Here is a 16,889-nt window from a genome sequence, read left to right on the forward strand (position 1 = left end):
CCACCATCCTCCTTTTCTCCGTTAAGGAGCTGGAGGACCGGGCGAAGCTGCTGAATTGGAGGCGTGGCTCGGTGATTGGCCGGAACCACATCCAACGAAATCGCATCCAACAAAATATTCTGTTTTACGGTTTTAGTTTACTGGCTCTGCTATGCGCTAGTTATTTTTCTACCCGTAAACACGAGTTCGATGAACTGAACTTGGTGATTTCATTCCACGTATTTACGCCTCTGTTAAAGATGCTCTAAATAAGCTAGATTAGCTAGTTGTTACATTTATAAACAAGTTTTCGTTCCCATATCTTCTCTCTTACTTACAAACAAACAATATAGGAGTATGTCTCGAATCCGAATAATAGTCAGACAATACGAGCATATTGCTACTCGCAAAATAAAAATAGAAAGGAAAATTGTATCCCACCGTTCAAACATCCAAGAACGAAAAGAACTCCCCCGATTCTAGGGTTTCTCACGCGGGACCTGGGGGTTGCTGCGGCGAGGCATAGCGTACCGACGGCGGAGCAGGATACGCGGCGGCCTCAAGCGGAAGCGGCGGCGGTGCATCTTCTGGGATCAGAAAGAAAAAGTAATATTCGAGCTCCTGATTTTTGTTACTAAAGAAGTCGCCGCGGGATCGGAAAGCAATCGCCGTCTGGTTCCACATCTGTAGTTTTACCTCGTCGCGCTTGTGATGGAATTAAATCCTAGTTTTCCCGTCATAGGTAGCCTGTTGGTGTTTTTACAGCTAATCGGTTTGCACCAATTGGCATTGCGCTGCTCGATTTGCCGATTTAGCCTAGTTTGTCCAATTATTTTGACCGACTGAGATTAGGTCCCCATGGTGAAACAGAGTAGTGATAGATGATGTGTTCCTGTTCAGATTTATGGGAAGTTAAAGATCATTTGATCCCTTTAGTTTTGCTGTGCCACATTGAGGTAGCTAATTAGTGTGAAATCTTGTGGATTGCGCCAACCATATTATTGGGGTTCAGGATCTTCATTGTTGTAGGATCCCAACCTTTGTGAACCCAGCACCATGTTGTATTTTTATTGGGTTTACTGCTATTTTCACTAAAGAAAGATGGGAGTAGGAGAGCTGCTAGCAATTCTATTGCTGTTGCCTATTGTAGTGGTTTTGTGGAAGAGTTCAGTTACAAATAGATTTATGGCGTTTTTTTAAGCGACTTTGCCATATTCCCTTCCCTGAGTCTCATTACTGGTCTCCCTCCATGCCAACCCTGGCTAGGCTTCTCCCAAATCTGAAGCTACTGAACCCTCAATCTTGCCAACCCACTGAATTGAATTGCCTCCTTCAGTGAAGCACCAGTTATTACTCTTCTCATCTCCTCCCCTCTACTGGATTGGTGGTTTGTAAAGAACCATCCAGATCTACCTTTTCTATTAAGAAAGGGTTAACCTCCTTGGATTGATTTCTCTTTGAACAAATGAGTTCTGGTCTGTTATTTGAGCAATTAAATCCAAATCTTTTTACAATACTTTTTCCTGTCTGCGTATATTTTCCCACGACATAGATGATATGAATTTTTGGATTTCTTTTTTGGATCCTAGGTGGGTTCCAACTCCATACAGTATTGTTAGTGCAAAATTCGACCCGGTCATTATTTATTGGATGACCTTTTTTTTACGTTATACAGATTCTACCTGATACACCTGTTGTTTCTTGGACATCATCTGCAAAATTCGACCTGGTCATCTAGGATAGATTTATGTTAAACCTGAAACGCCGAAAGTAGCAGCACCAGAACAGCTTCATATTCTGTTCGATAGTGTTTTCTCTGCTGAATGGTTCAACCCTAGGATTTGTTGGCCCATGATGGAGGTATGTCTTAACTTTTGTGGCATATCTGTCTCATATTCTGCTATGATTAGTGGCTGGGCAAAACCTGAATTTGGACAGCTAAAATATACCCTATTTTCTGAAACAGAGGGAGTACTATTTAGTAAGTACACGTCTCGTAAGCCGAGTCAGTAGAATAATTTCAAAGAAACTGAAACCTATATTCTTCTAGTGGTAATTGTCTGTTTAATTTAGAAGGGAACCTTCAAGAATTCGAATTTTGTGGTTGTGAAAATAGGCATCATGGAACCTTTAGACATGAAGCGTCGTTCCACAATGATAGGAAAACATAGCTCCTATGAATTTTTTCGAAGTCTTACCGAAACAAAAACTGTATTACGCCGTTACTTTGCAACATTGCATGCATAACCTGATTTGACAAAATTCTTCTGTTAGCTACTATGTGGTGACAAATGTGAGCATTCATGTCAGTGTGACCTCAGCCATTTTGCATCATCTTCTACTTTCACATGTTCATTTACATCCTACACCGATCATTTATATGTGCGCCAATAACCCTTGGTAGTTTTATTATTGTCTCCAGGTTTTGTCGTAATGGGGCTATTCAAGGGAAGCTTCACATTTATTCTGGGAATGGGATGTGGTGTCTATGTAGCTCAGAACTACAGTGTTCCAGATGTCAAGAAGTTGTACAATACGTACTCTTTCGTGGCACAGTACCTTGAAAAAACTTACCGTAAGCCAGAGAAAGAGGAAGACTGATTGTCATTCCATAGGTTCTTGCCACACCCCCAGGGAATGCATTAGTATAGTTCTTGCATGACTCAGAGTATGTGCTGTGTAAAGGTCGTTTTCTTCTTTCATGGTTGAACTATGAGGGCTTATCTTGACCAGTTAGGGAATTCTATTGTTGGAACAATTTTGGGATTGTTTGAAAAGCATAACTTGCTACGTGTTGTTGGGATATGAACACTCCCTTTTGGTAGTTTTTTAATTTACGATATCAAAGAGCGGCACTGGATAGTTATTTGTTTGCACTTTTCGTTTTGCACAATACTCCGTCCATCCTAAAATATAAGGCCTAGCATAATTTTTGTCATGTTATGATGCCCGGAAAAAGCTGCTTAATTATTTGCGAAAGTGTTGGTTCCTGACTTCCTGAGGTGCAAACATCTGATAACTTCCACTGAAAGCTGCTCGGCTTCTATAAGATTGGAAGTTAGTTAAAAAAAGATTGGAAGTCTGGCGGCAGTGGGAAATTCATACACAACTTGAATTTATATATATTAGGAGAACCTGGCCCAGATTTCATAAACCCCATTTGTTCTGTTTCGTCAGAAAGTTCTTCATAAGCATAAGCCTAAAAGAAGTGGCCCTAATACGTGTACGTGTTCTGTTTCGTCACAAAGTTTTAAATCAGAATTTGATCAAGTTATGAATAGTATCATAAACGTTTCTGTCCACCTAAGTTTTGAATTTGCGACCGGGCTCACAGTCGCTAAACTCCAGTGGATCAGTGCCGATTATTGGTACGGCGTCTCTGAGTGAGTATATAGCATAAAACTACCACTTTTTATGCAAAATTTCGAAAAACTACTACTTTTCGTCCCAATCGCATATAACTACCACATTTGATGAAGGTTGTCTCAGATAGCACTAATCCTGAATTGAACACGAATTGATAGCCGTTCCGACAACGCTGGCCCACTGGCAGGCATGACGTGGCAGCCTAGAGTCCGTCGTTTTGTAGATAGGTCCTTAAGTTTTGAAGGAAAATTACACAGGGGTCCCTCGTGTCTCGTAGTTTTCAAATAATCACATATTTATTTTTCAAACCTTCATATCTTTTAAATACTAATTCAAATCGAAAAACTTTTAACATCAAAAGTGCTCAGAAATGTTTGAATATTTCAAATATAACTTTTTAAAACCTTCATATCTTTTGAATACTAATTGTTATCACCAGATTTTGGCCAAATCAGGAAGTGGGCCGTAAGGGAGATGTGCTTGGAAGATTACACGTGGAAGATCTCTGAAGCGGCCTTGCACGAAGAATTTGGGCTAGATTGCCCGTGTATCTTTAGTTATAGTAGATCGTATCTTAGATAGAGTTTTACCCGTGAACGGTTAGGTGCATGCCTAAATTAGAAAGTCCCCTGGACTATAAATATGTATCTAGGGTTTATGAAATAAACAACAACCAACGTTCAACCAACCAATCAATCTCGGCGCATCGCCAACTCCTTCGTCTCGAGGGTTTCTACCGGTAAGCATCATGCTGCCTAGATCGCATCTTGCGATCTAGGCACAGGCTTTATGTTGTTCATGCGTTGCTCGTACTGAAGCCTTTTTGATGGCGAGCAACGTAGTTATCATAGATGTGTTAGGGTTAGCATAGTTCTTCGTATAACATGCTATCGTAGTGCAACCCTTGCATATCTAGCCGCCCTTACACCTATCTTAGGTGTAGGGGCGGCACCCCGCTTGATCAGTATTTAGTAGATCCGATCCGTTACGGTTGCTCCTTGTTCATCAAAGATTAGTTTAATATCTGCAATAGTTAGGCCTTACAAAGGGTTGGAGGATCCAGCGGCACGTAGGGTGTCGTTTGCTAGTCCTAGACAGGATGTTCCGGGGATCAACCTCGTGTTGGTTTTTAGGCCCTATCTAGGATCGGCTTACGATCACCGTGCGTGGCCGCGAGGCCCAATCGTGAGTAGGATGATCCGATTATGCGGTGAAAACCTAAATCGTCGTAGATCGCATTAGCTTTATCTTGATCAAGCAGGACCACCATATATTCGTGCACCTCGTACGAATCATGGGTGGATCGGCTCCTTGAGCCGATTCACAGGATAACCTGAGAGCCGATCGAGGCTCGTATTTAATGTTTACGTGTATGCCATGCAGGAAACTAAGCGAGGCATCTCCATCACCTTCCTGACCAGGTATAGGTCAGGTGGCACGCCCTTGCATCAGCATCGGACGTGTGTACCAGAGGCTTTGCGGGCCGTCGCTCGGAAGGACCAGGGCCAGCCGCAGCCCTAGGTTATTCCCGGCTCTACTGTGTTGCCCGTCGGTGCCCGCCGGTGGGTTTTGACCGCAACACTAATTTAAATGGAAAAACTTACAATACGAAAAGTGCTCAGAAATGTTTGAATATTTCAAATATAAACTTTTTGAAACCTTCATAACTTTTGAATACTAATTCAAATGGAAAAACTTATAACATGAAAAGTGCCCAGAAATGTTTGAATATTTCAAATTTAAACTTTTTAAAACCCTCATAACTTTTGAATACCAATTCAAATGGAAAAACTTATAACATGAAAAATGCTCAGAAATGTTTGAATATTTCAAATTTAAACTTCTTAAATCTTTCATAACTTTTGAATACCAATTCAAATGGGAAAACTTTTAACATGAAAAGTGCTCAGAAATATTTGATTATTTCAAATATATATTCAGTTCACAATTTCAGATAATTAAAATTTACAAACAAATAAATTACTTCTATTCATAATGTAAACTTTGAAAATTCATAACTTCAATTCTATAACTCCAAATAATATAAATAATATGTCTAAGTTTATTAGAAAAATCCAAGGAATCTATTTCTAACATCCATAACCTCAGATTGTGCTTCTCGTGCGCCTCCGTATTTGCTACACGTCAGTTACCTGAAGTATGTCATGTCGGTCCTGTCGCAATTCCGGTTCCCCATCAATGACAAGTGGACGAGCATTATTGCCGGCAGATCCGGGCAACACACAACCGCCCTCGCCAGGGTGGGTCGCCGCGCCACCGCTCGACCAGGTAACCTTCCCTGATCGGCGCAGGCCACCGCGCCAACTCCGTTGGTTGCCCGTTGTGCTTCCCTTGTTCGTGGTCATGGGGCTGGTCAGGTACCCGCGCAAGCAAAGTATATAGAATAGAACTACCACTTTCTATGCAGAGTATCTATGTTAGAAATGGATTCCTTGGATTTTTGTAATAAATTTAGACATATTATTTATATTATTTGGAGTTATAGAATTGAGGCGATTTGCACAAAAATAACCCAAAACTGAAAGAAAAGCACAGACTGACCCTCCGGCGAAACTATTTCACCAATCTAACCCTTTTGTGTGGCGCCCCTCCCACAGGCGCCACATATGCCCATGTGGCTCCCCTCCTGCCGGCGCCACTGACCCAGCCGACGTGGCCCCCTCGCCGGCCCGAGCCGGGTGCGCCCATCCGACGTGGCAGCATGTGTGGCGCCCCTCCCAACGGCGCCACACGTGCCAACTTATATCATGTTTTCGGTCCAAAACATCCAGGGGCTCCGGAACGTCTGGGACTTAGCCGTTTTGCGAGGCTCGATGTGTGGCGCCGATGCCACGGGCGCCACACTAGCATGTGTGGCGCCGATGCCACGGGCGCCACACATCCACTTAAGTGGAAGGTGTGAGTCTCCGGCCTCCACCGGTCGACAAGGGCGGTGAGTGCCGAGGGGTTCATGAGTGGCCCCCCACGGCTTACAAGGGATATGAACGGGAGAAGACCGGTAGGCCGGATGAACTCCGTGTACCTCTCGTCATACGGTATATCCGATGTGCCATGGTAACGAATCTTCAAAGGTTGAAGATCCGTTCCCTTCTCCGTCATATGAACAGCCCGGTGCAACCTGTCGTACTCTTCATCCAGAAGCCACACCATCCTACATGTATGAGCAACACATACATGAGAATATATCCAAATAAGCCATCACACATACATTCCTAACAAATATGAGTTATTCCATCAAGAATACATGAGAATATATCTAACTTTCGAATCACCTATACATCACACATACATGAGAGTTCATATCCAAATACATGCTCCAATTTTGCCTTTCACCACATACATACATAAGGTTCCATACATACACACATACAAATATTTGGATCAAGAATACATGAGTTATTCCATCACAAATAATAGGCATATGTAACAAATTTGAATGCATTTGCTAGGCAAATATTAGACATTTCAACACATGCATACATAGGATTTCAACACATACATGTAAAATTTCATTCAACACATCTAGGGTTCCTACATATCTAGGGTTCCTACATATCTAGGGTTCCTACACATACACATTCAACACATACATAGCCATTTCAAATCTAGTTTCCATGTCTAGGGTTCATGTGCAAATCTAGCAAGATCTATGAAATTAGTGGATGAATGTGAGGGATTCGAAGGGGGTTACCTTGAGGAATGGATGGGGAAGAGATTGGCCGGTCAGATCTGACGAATTTGTGGCCGATTTGTTGGGGGAGAGAGGGAGGGAGGAGGAGGAACCGCCGGCCGCCTTGGGGGAGAGAGGGAGGTCGTCCAAGAAACAGAGAAGAAGATGGTCGGGCTGGGCGCGGGCGCGGGCGCCACACTTAAGTGGATGTGTGGCGCCCGTGGCATCGGCGCCACACATGCTAGTGTGGCGCCCGTGGCGTCGGCGCCACACATCGAGCCTCGCAAAACGGCTAAGTCCCAGACGTTCCGGAGCCCCTGGATGTTTTGGACCGAAAACATGATATAAGTTGGCACGTGTGGCGCCGTTGGGAGGGGCGCCACACATGCTGCCACGTCGGATGGGCGCACCAGCTCAGCGGCGAGGGGGCCACGTCGGCTGGGTCAGTGGCGCCGGCGGAGGGGAGCCACATGGGCATATGTGGCGCCCGTGGGAGGGGCGCCACACAAAAGGGTTAGATTGGTGAAATAGTTTCGCCGGAGGGTCAGTCTGTGCTTTTCTTTCAGTTTTGGGTTATTTTTGTGCAAATCGCCTAGAATTGAAGTTATGAATTTCTAAAGTTTACATTATGAATATAAGTAATTTATTTGTTTGTAAATTTTAATTATCTGAAATAGTGAAATGAATTTATATATTTGAAATATTCAAACATTTCTAAGCACTTTTCATGTTATAAGTTTTTCCATTTGAATTGGTATTCAAAAGTTATGAAGGTTTTAAAAAGTTTAAATTTGAAATATTCAAACATTTCTGAGCATTTTTTATGTTATAAGTTTTTCCATTTGAATTGGTATTCAAAAGTTATGAAGGTTTTATTAAGTTTAAATTTGAAATATTCAAATATTTCTAGGCACTTTTCATGTTATAAGTTTTTCCATTTGAATTAGTATTTAAAAGTTATGAAGGTTTCAAAAAAATTATATTTGAAATATTCAAACATTTCTGAGCACTTTTCGTATTATAAGTTTTTCCATTTGAATTAGTATTCAAAAGATATGAAGGTTTTAAAAAGTTATATTTGAAATATTCAAACATTTCTGAGCAATTTTGATATTAAAAGTTTTTCGATTTGAATTAGTATTTAAAAGATATGAAGGTTTGAAAAATAAATATGTGATTATTTGAAAACTGCGAGACACGAGGGACCCCTGCGTAATTTGCCTTCAAAACTTAAGGACCTATCTACAAAACGACGGACTCTAGGCTGCCACGTCATACCTGCCAGTGGGCCAGCGTTGTCGGAACGGCTATCAATTCGTGTTCAATTCAGAATTAGTGCTATCTGAGACAACCTTCGTCAAATGTGGTAGTTCTATGCGATTGGAATGAAAAGTAGTAGTTTTCCGAAATTTTGCATAGAAAGTGGTAGTTTTATGCTATATACTCTCTCTGAGTAGATCAATCCTCATTTTTTCGATTGAGATCAATCCTCATACTGTAGAAAAAATTCCAATTGAATACTGAAGTCTTCACCGTCCGAAACAACTAGATGTGAAATATGTTAATAATTTCTTTGCACGTAGAGGTATACAACAAGTTACGACAAGGACATTACCCAAACATATTGCTCGTGACAGGGGCATAAATTAAATAGAAAACGCATGAATATCGAGCTAGGGTGTCTTCATATTTGAATGGCAATGATTAATCACATTCGTCCGGATTAATCGAAGTCCGGCTGGTAGCATTCATCTGTTCCTTCACGCCGTAAAACCCAGGATGATACCGTCCCTCCTGCAAAGAATAGAACGAGACTGCATCGTCTTCTTTCGCGAATGCTGGTAAATACACCCGTCGGCGGCCATATGTGTCGTCGTGCCGTGTAACCGCCATGGCGCCCCTCCTGTCCCAGAAAAGTACCAGGTCGTCGTCCCATCCATCTTTCACCTTCGTCCATTCCATCTTGCACCGGTCTAGCGTGTATACTCGGATGGCCCGATCCTCTTGTCTGAAGACGGCGAGCAGCTCCCCGTTCCGCTCCACCAGATAGCAGTACTCCTGATCATGGTAGAGTATAATGTCACGGTCATCGAAGTGCACTTCGTTGTCCTCCTCTTCCTCATTGTCTTCCTCCTCGCCTTCATTGGCACCATCTTGATCGCCTTCCTCCTCGCTGTCTTCGTCTTCATTGGGGCCACCGGCATCCTCCTCTTCATCCTCACAATCATTATCGTCTACTTCATTGACATGGTCGTCGACAATGTCGTCTCCATCTTGTATTGCACCCGGCCTATCAAGTACCCTCCACGTCATGTCCGTGGGGTTGAAGACGCCGAGCTTGCCATCTCTGGCCAGGAGATAGAACTCTCCGTCCAGGAACACAGGGTTATGGAAGGGGACGATGAACGTAACGTAGTTGTCATCGTCGAGATTGTGAAATTCAACCTTGGTCCACTCCTGCTCGCCCGGGCGCCATGTCCTCATCTTGAGGTATCCTCTACAGGCCTCCATGGCGACGACCACGAAGTCTGGGCGTCCTGGCGCAGAGAAGAACACCACCGCCCTCAGGTAGTGGCATTCTTCACCCATCGGCGGAAGGGGCACGACGGCTTCGTCGTGGCCTGTCCTGAAAGGGTGCACCAGAAAGATGGCCGGATATGGTCCGTCGTCGCCCTTCACGACGACGACCCACGCATTCTTGGAGAATATCGGCTTCGGCGGGAGCCCGTCATCGGAGAAGAGGCCGCGCGGGAGGCAGCTCCGCAGAGCGTACTCCTCCCCGCTAGCTGCGTCCGTCGCCACGAGGACGTGGCGCGCTCGCGGACGGATCGAAAGCAGCAGTGGCCGCGGCCGTGTCGCCCGGATGGTGGGCTGCAACGGGATCCGACTCCATTCTTTGCTAGCCGCTCGGAGCTTGAGGAAATCGGGGAATGCAAGCTTGGGAATGATGTGGTGTTTCACCAAGTCCATGGGAAGATCAAGCCAATAACTCTGTTGCATCGTGCTGCTCGTCCCTGCCTCTTTTTGCCCATCTTCTTCTTTGTTCATCTGCATGCCATGCACATTTTAGACAATTAATCACGTCAAACAATATTTGAAGATTTGACAGTAGTATTTAGTAAGAGAGAGGATACTAGTGTGGAAAATATAGAACCCTAATATTTGTTGTATTGATCTGGACCCTGGTGAGGGGTTTATATAGGAATACAAAGGGAGGTTCTTGGAGTACAAGACAAGTTGTGCTAAGTTTAAACCGACTATATCTCTAACTCTAGAATACTCCAATATTCTACGTATTATACTTCTAACATTCCCCCTCAGTCGTAGCGGGAGTGAAACGAACGTTTGCGACTGGAGAAGTCATGCGCGTCCGTCGCCTCCTCCACCTTGTCATCATCGCCGTCCCCTTCTGGTTCCTTCTCTTCCCTCTCTTCCCTCCCGCAGTCACAGCAGGAGTGTCATGGGCGCAAACGATGACGCGGATGCTGTTGACTGGAGCTCTTGAGTTGTTGTAGACGTGTACGATGTTGATGTCGAGGTAGCCGAGCGTGATGTAGCCATGGTCGTGGTTGTCGCGGTCGGTGTAGCCGATAGAGCCGAATGCGCAAAAAAAAAAAATTGCACGGTTTTGTGTCGTAGGGCAGCGGCGGCAGGTTTTCTGCGACAGCGGCAGGTTTTTGTGTCATAGCGCGGCGGCGGCAGGTTTTCTGCGGCGGCGGCGAAGTTTTTACCAGGCGGGCGAGGCGATTGTAGGATCGCCCTAGCAGAGCGCCGGCAGGTTTTTTTTTGGCGGCGGCGGCAGGGTTTCTGCGGCGGCGGCGGGTTTTCTGCGGCGGCGGCGAAGTTTTTACCAGGCGGGCGAGGCGATTGTAGGATCGCCCTAGCAGAGCGCCGGCAGGTTTTTTTTTGGCGGCGGCGGCAGGGTTTCTGCGGCGGCGGCGGGTTCTTGGTTGTCATTGGCAGCGTGTGGCGGCGACTCGCATCGGACGGCGGCGACAGGCGGCGAGGTTTTGTTTTTGATGGCTTTCGGCGACGACTCGCACGATGTAGACCTTGGCGTTGTTTGGTGTTGGCGATGTAGAACTCGACGAAGAGCTTGATGTAGTCGTACAGCTTGACGTAGTTCTTCATGTTGGTGCAGATCAGCGACGATGTAGTTGTCCAATGTCGATGAAGATCTTGATGGTGCTGAAGCTGGGTCGATGTCGTTCCGGCTTGACGCAGTGTAGATGTCGGTGCAGTGCAGATCCTTGCAGATCCTGGTGTTGACGAAGTCGCGATAACATTGTTGGTCGGTGCGGGAGGTCGCGGCAGCTCTGCATGAGCCTGAGAATCGATCTGCTGCACGCCCATGCACAAGCATGCATGCATCTCCAGTTCTCCACATAGAAAAAGTGAATCCTTGATTGCCTGTACGTACCCTGAAACAAACTTGCTGCTGCATGCCCACGCCGCCGCGCGTGAAGAAACAAGCAGAAAGTCGCGTGGCCGCGGCCTCTGGATGCGTACCGCAGCTCGAACGTACGAGCGGACAGCGGAGGGAGCGGGCAACCTGTACACCGCCGTATCAATCTGATCCGAATTTTTGCACTGATTTGGACCGGACGAGGACAATGAATCTGGTAGATTTAGGGATTTTATTTCTGGCTAATTGGATAGAATCTGGGAATTTGAGAATTTCGAAATTTGGAGCTAAGCTAGGAACTCGAATTTGATCTAAGATCTAAACTGAAGAACCGATCCGATCTTTGATCGAAACCGGGTGCCGCGCCCCCGAGGAGAGATCTCCCCGGGGGCGGCGCGATGCGGAAGTGGTGGGAGACCTAGGATCGGCGCCGTGAGGCTAACCGCTCTGATACCATGTGGAAAATATAGAACCCTAATATTTGTTGTATTGATCTGGACCCTGGTGAGGGGTTTATATAGGAATACAAAGGGAGGTTCTTGGAGTACAAGACAAGTTGTGCTAAGTTTAAACCGACTATATCTCTAACTCTAGAATACTCCAATATTCTACGTATTATACTTCTAACAACTAGCGCACGATATATTCTCAACAAATCGTGAATGCGGATGCGGAGGTGTATGCATTGTTGTCGTAAATATAGAATTGGGCATTTAGAGGGAAGGGAAATGGAAAACAAATACTCCCCATTCTTAATTACTCCATCGGCTTTTATATGTAGCATTTCGAAGCGAAACTTTTGATATAATTTGACCAACAAAATATAAATTATATGACACCAAAAATATGTTGTTTGAAATATCTTTCAAATATGAATATAATTTCGTTGACATATATTTATTTTATTCTTCAAATTATTAGCCAAAAAATTTACCTCAAAATGCATAGCGGCCTTATATACAAAATAGAAGATGTACCCTAATATATAGGAAAGTATCAACATCAATATTATTAAAATCATTATAAATATATATATTTATGTTATATGCACTTGGTATTTTATATGTTAATATTTTATATATACTTGATTAAACATTAGAAAGTCTGAATTTGACTAGATCCAAGAGCACATGGTAATTAAAACGGAAGGAGATAAGTCAGTGTGGAAAAAATGGGACATGGAGTCAGTTAATAATTAACACTCCCTAAATTTTAAATTAATTGTTCTAGGTTTGTTCGTATGTCAAAGTTTGACCAAATTGATTGAAAGTACACCAACATCCAGTACGGAGTAGTATTCATCATAAACTTTACTTTTGTACAATCACTTTTATAATAGACATGTTGATATTCTTTTCTATATATTTAGTCAAATTTTGCAAAGTATGCCTCTGAATAAACGTAAAATACATGGTAATTAAAAACAGAAAGAGTATTATCATCCATTCTAGAACCAAAAAGACAGACAATAACATGGCCAAACTCCAAAGCATGGACTTACCTCACTTGATGATACCACGATGCATGTCGTAGTTTGGAGTGGCTCCCGTTTAAAGCTGCAAAAAGAGAATCATGATAAATATGTCTATTTCTTATTAGTTGGCTAACAACCGTTTTAAATATGTCGTAGTTTGGAGTAGCTCAAACTTGTTTTGTAATTGGGTTGATGAAATCGCTAGCATTTTACTTTGAACTCTCGATTATTTGAAATCGATCTGGCTAGCCATGCATGATGGCCTTTCCTCAAAAAATCAACTTAGTTTATCACACAACTTATATGCTTGTTTTTCTTACTACACAATCCATACATTCATTGCATTATGCAAAACTACTGTTGTTTTCCGTTATCTCATGGTAATGAAAATCGATCCCCTGAGGGGTGGATCGTTTGGAAAGAAAAATACATTCATTGCATTATAGAATCAATTTACATGATCATTAAATTAGAATCAATTTATATAGTAACTTGGTTTACCTTGTGGGAATAGCCCAGTATACTTGATCAACATTAGTATGTCCCGTGTCGTCGTCACATCCCGGGAAGAAGTGGAGCAGATTAACCTCAACGGTCATGTCCCTTAAACGTAAGGTGTGCAGCAGCGGAAATAAATTCTATACGACCCTCCCTTAAACGTACATGCTGAGGTCGTATAGGATTTATTTCCGCCGTCGTTATTTCCGGAAAAGGGGTAATTGATCGGCGACCGCAGGAGATGAATGCAGTCGGGCTCGGTCCCCGCCTCCGTGGCCGGCGACACAACGGAACAGCTGCTCCTGCCGCCTATGAAGAAGGTCCTGTCGCCGATGCCGTCCACCCTCTCCCACCCGCCGCCGCCGCTGCCGTCGGCGTGAGGACGCCAGCGATGGACGTCGCCGCCGACCACCTCTCCGCGCGGTGAGTTGTTGACGTGGAACCGGACGTAGAAGGCGGTGCCGTCCCGCGGGTCCAGCAGCAGGTGGTCGGTGACGAACTGCACGAACGGGAGCCCTTCCCAGTCCGGCTGGACGTCGCTCCGTCGCACGCCCGGCGGCGAGGCGGAGGAGGAGTTCGCGTCGACGAAGCAGGTGTTCCCGGAGGACGTCAGGGCGTAGACCCTCCCGGCACCGCCTGCCAAGGTGCCGTTTAAGCAGTCGCCCGGGGAGCGAGCCTGGATAGGGAGCGACAACCACTCCCCGTCCCCGGGACGACAGTAGAGGAGGGAGTTGAGGGACGACACCGGCTGCGTAACTTGTGGCTCGAGAGAGCAAGCGCTTAGCACCACGGTGCATTCCGCCGGAGCCTGGGAAGAGAGCGCGCAGTGTAGCTCAACCCTTCCTAGCGGGTCCCACGGCGTGCCGTCGGGGGCGGGCAGCGGCGGGAGAGGCAGCAGAAACTCCTCGTCCGACGGCGACGAGGACACCAGGAAACAATCCCTGGTGGTGTCGTCCAGCCCCACCAGCCAGTCTCCGTGCCAGCCGATGCATCGCTTCCCTCGCATGGACGGCGGCGCGCTCGCCTCGTGCCGTGTAGCGCCGCCGCCGTGGCAGTCGAAGGGGTCGAGGAAGATTCTTGTACCGCGGACTCGGTCGAACCGGCACTACAGGAAAAACAGGCGCTGCCGTGCGGCCTATCATTGCCGTGAGGCACCGCACGGCAAAGCGCCGAAAGAGGCACTCACGGCAAACAAAATACGCACGGTAAAGTTAGAGCGGGGCGCACGGCAAAGTTCATGTGCACGGCAAACTCACCAGTGCCGCACGGCAAAGTAAATGTGCACGGCAAAGTCCATCAAATGCGCACGGCAAAGAATCCAGGACGGCAAAGCCAATAAACGACGCACGGCAAAGAAAATATGGTTGGCAAAGGGCCGGGACGTTGCCGTGGGCCACCCTTTGCCGTGCGGCCAGAGAAAGTGCACGGCAAAGCCGCCTTTGCCGTGCGACTTCTTCTTTGCCGTGCGCCATACTTCATTTTATTTGTTTTTCTTTCTATTTTATTTCATCTAATACTTATTTTTTTTTAGTTCTACTTTTTGATGAATATTTATTAGTGTTAATTAAGACAATGTGCAATACAAAATTACTCTCCATGTTGATCATCCCCCACATATATCAGGGTTTCAGAGCAATTAATACGTACGCGCTTCGGAAAATCTGCTAAGTGTTATCGCCCAAATGTGAGGAAGGTCACACACCGGGGAGCTACTTTTGCACCATTAGACCTTGCATCACACTTTGTCACATAGCATAGGTCCACATGCAAGGTTTGGTGGGGTTCCGGTGCTCCGGCGGTCGTTCTCCCCCTCCTCCCCCCAAAACAGCGGAACGTGTGCCCCGGTGGGTCTACCCCCCTAGATTTCTCCGCGCGAGGGTGCACCAATGTAACTTTTCATTCTTTTAGGTTTGTTTAGTACATATACACATGGAGAACCAAAGATTGGGACCCTTTGGCACATATACCCGCAGCTAGAGCCATTATCACACGATCGACGGTGTGCCTGATCTACTGGTTAGGGTTAGGGCTAGGGTTTAGGGGCTAGGGCTAGGGTTTAGGTTAAAGGGTAAGTATTTATGGTTAGGTATAGGTTTAGGGTTTAGGGTTAGGGTTAGGGTTTATGATGCATGGTTCTGCAGCTCCGGCGTCGTGGTTTAGGGATTTAGAGGGGTTTAGGGCTCGAAGCCTCCCCAGTTTAGGGTTTAGGGTTTAGGGGAGATACTTTTGCACCATTAGACCTTGCATCACACTTTGTCACATAGCATAGGTCCACATGCAAGGTTTGGTGGGGTTCCGGTGCTCCGGCGGTCGTTCTCCCCCTCCTCCCCCCAAAACAGCGGAACGTGTGCCCCGGCGGGTCTACCCCCCTAGATTTCTCCGCGCGAGGGTGCACCAATGTAACTTTTCATTCTTTTAGGTTTGTTTAGTACATATACACATGGAGAACCAAAGATTGGGACCCTTTGGCACATATACCCGCAGCTAGAGCCATTATCACACGATCGACGGTGTGCCTGATCTACTGGTTAGGGTTAGGTGTAGGGTTAGGGCTAGGGTTTAGGGGCTAGGGCTAGGGTTTAGGTTAAAGGGTAAGTATTTATGGTTAGGTATAGGTTTAGGGTTTAGGGTTAGGGTTAGGGTTTATGATGCATGGTTCTGCAGCTCCGGCGTCGTGGTTTAGGGATTTAGAGGGGTTTAGGGCTCGAAGCCTCCCCAGTTTAGGGTTTAGGGTTTAGGGGAGCTACTTTTGCACCATTAGACCTTGCATCACACTTTGTCACATAGCATAGGTCCACATGCAAGGTTTGGTGGGGTTCCGATGCTCCGGCGGTCGTTCTCCCCCTCCTCCACCCAAAACAGCGGAACGTGTGCCCCGGCGGGTCTACCCCCCTAGATTTCTCCGCGCGAGGGTGCACCAATGTAACTTTTCATTCTTTTAGGTTTGTTTAGTACATATACACATGGAGAACCAAAGATTGGGACCCTTTGGCACATATACCCGCAGCTAGAGCCATTATCACACGATCGATGTCGTGGTATCGTCACGGCATATGCCATAGGGTGGCTAATCGAAGTGGTTCCTGAGGGATCTCACGACGGTATCTGGATGCGGGTATGGGCACGAGCGACACGGCGACGTACCCAGGTTCGAGGCCCTCCGACGGAGGTAAAACCTCTACTCCTGCTATGAGTGTATACGATGATCACACAATACAATGGTGCTCCTAGAGCTGTGTCCGGCTGCTCCTGGGAGGCTAAGGGAGACGATGGTCTCTCTCACAGGGCAGCGCTAAGGGTGGAAAGAAGTAAGAATGATCGATCCCCTGCACGAGAGGGGGTAGTGCGGCTTATATAGGCATCGGCACTTTACATATAAGACCCTATAGTTTACTGGCCGGCTTGGCCGGCTCCGGCTTCCGCTCCTTCCCGAGGCGGTGACGTCAGGAGCCGTTGAGGCATCGTGGCCTGTCCCA

At 46.0% G+C, this 16,889-nt stretch overlaps 1 protein-coding gene across 1 annotated transcript; it reads left to right on the forward strand.

The window, feature by feature from the left end:
- The first annotated feature begins 394 nt into the window (after window positions 1-394).
- On the forward strand, window positions 395-2,841 carry LOC127342524 (uncharacterized). The gene is made up of 2 exons (XM_051368485.2): window positions 395-585; window positions 2,402-2,841. Exon 2 carries the CDS (start codon window positions 2,413-2,415, stop codon window positions 2,578-2,580), a length of 168 nt encoding a protein of 55 aa, XP_051224445.1. The 5' UTR covers window positions 395-585; window positions 2,402-2,412; the 3' UTR covers window positions 2,581-2,841.
- The last annotated feature ends 14,048 nt before the right edge of the window (window positions 2,842-16,889 follow it).

Source organism: Lolium perenne, chromosome 3 (assembly GCF_019359855.2).
Source record: "Lolium perenne isolate Kyuss_39 chromosome 3, Kyuss_2.0, whole genome shotgun sequence".
Lineage (NCBI taxonomy): Eukaryota > Viridiplantae > Streptophyta > Magnoliopsida > Poales > Poaceae > Lolium > Lolium perenne.

Bases quoted from the DNA above. Each gene is read 5' to 3' on its own strand.
- LOC127342524 (XM_051368485.2), top strand. From the start codon at position 2,413: ATGGGGCTATTCAAGGGAAGCTTCACATTTATTCTGGGAATGGGATGT.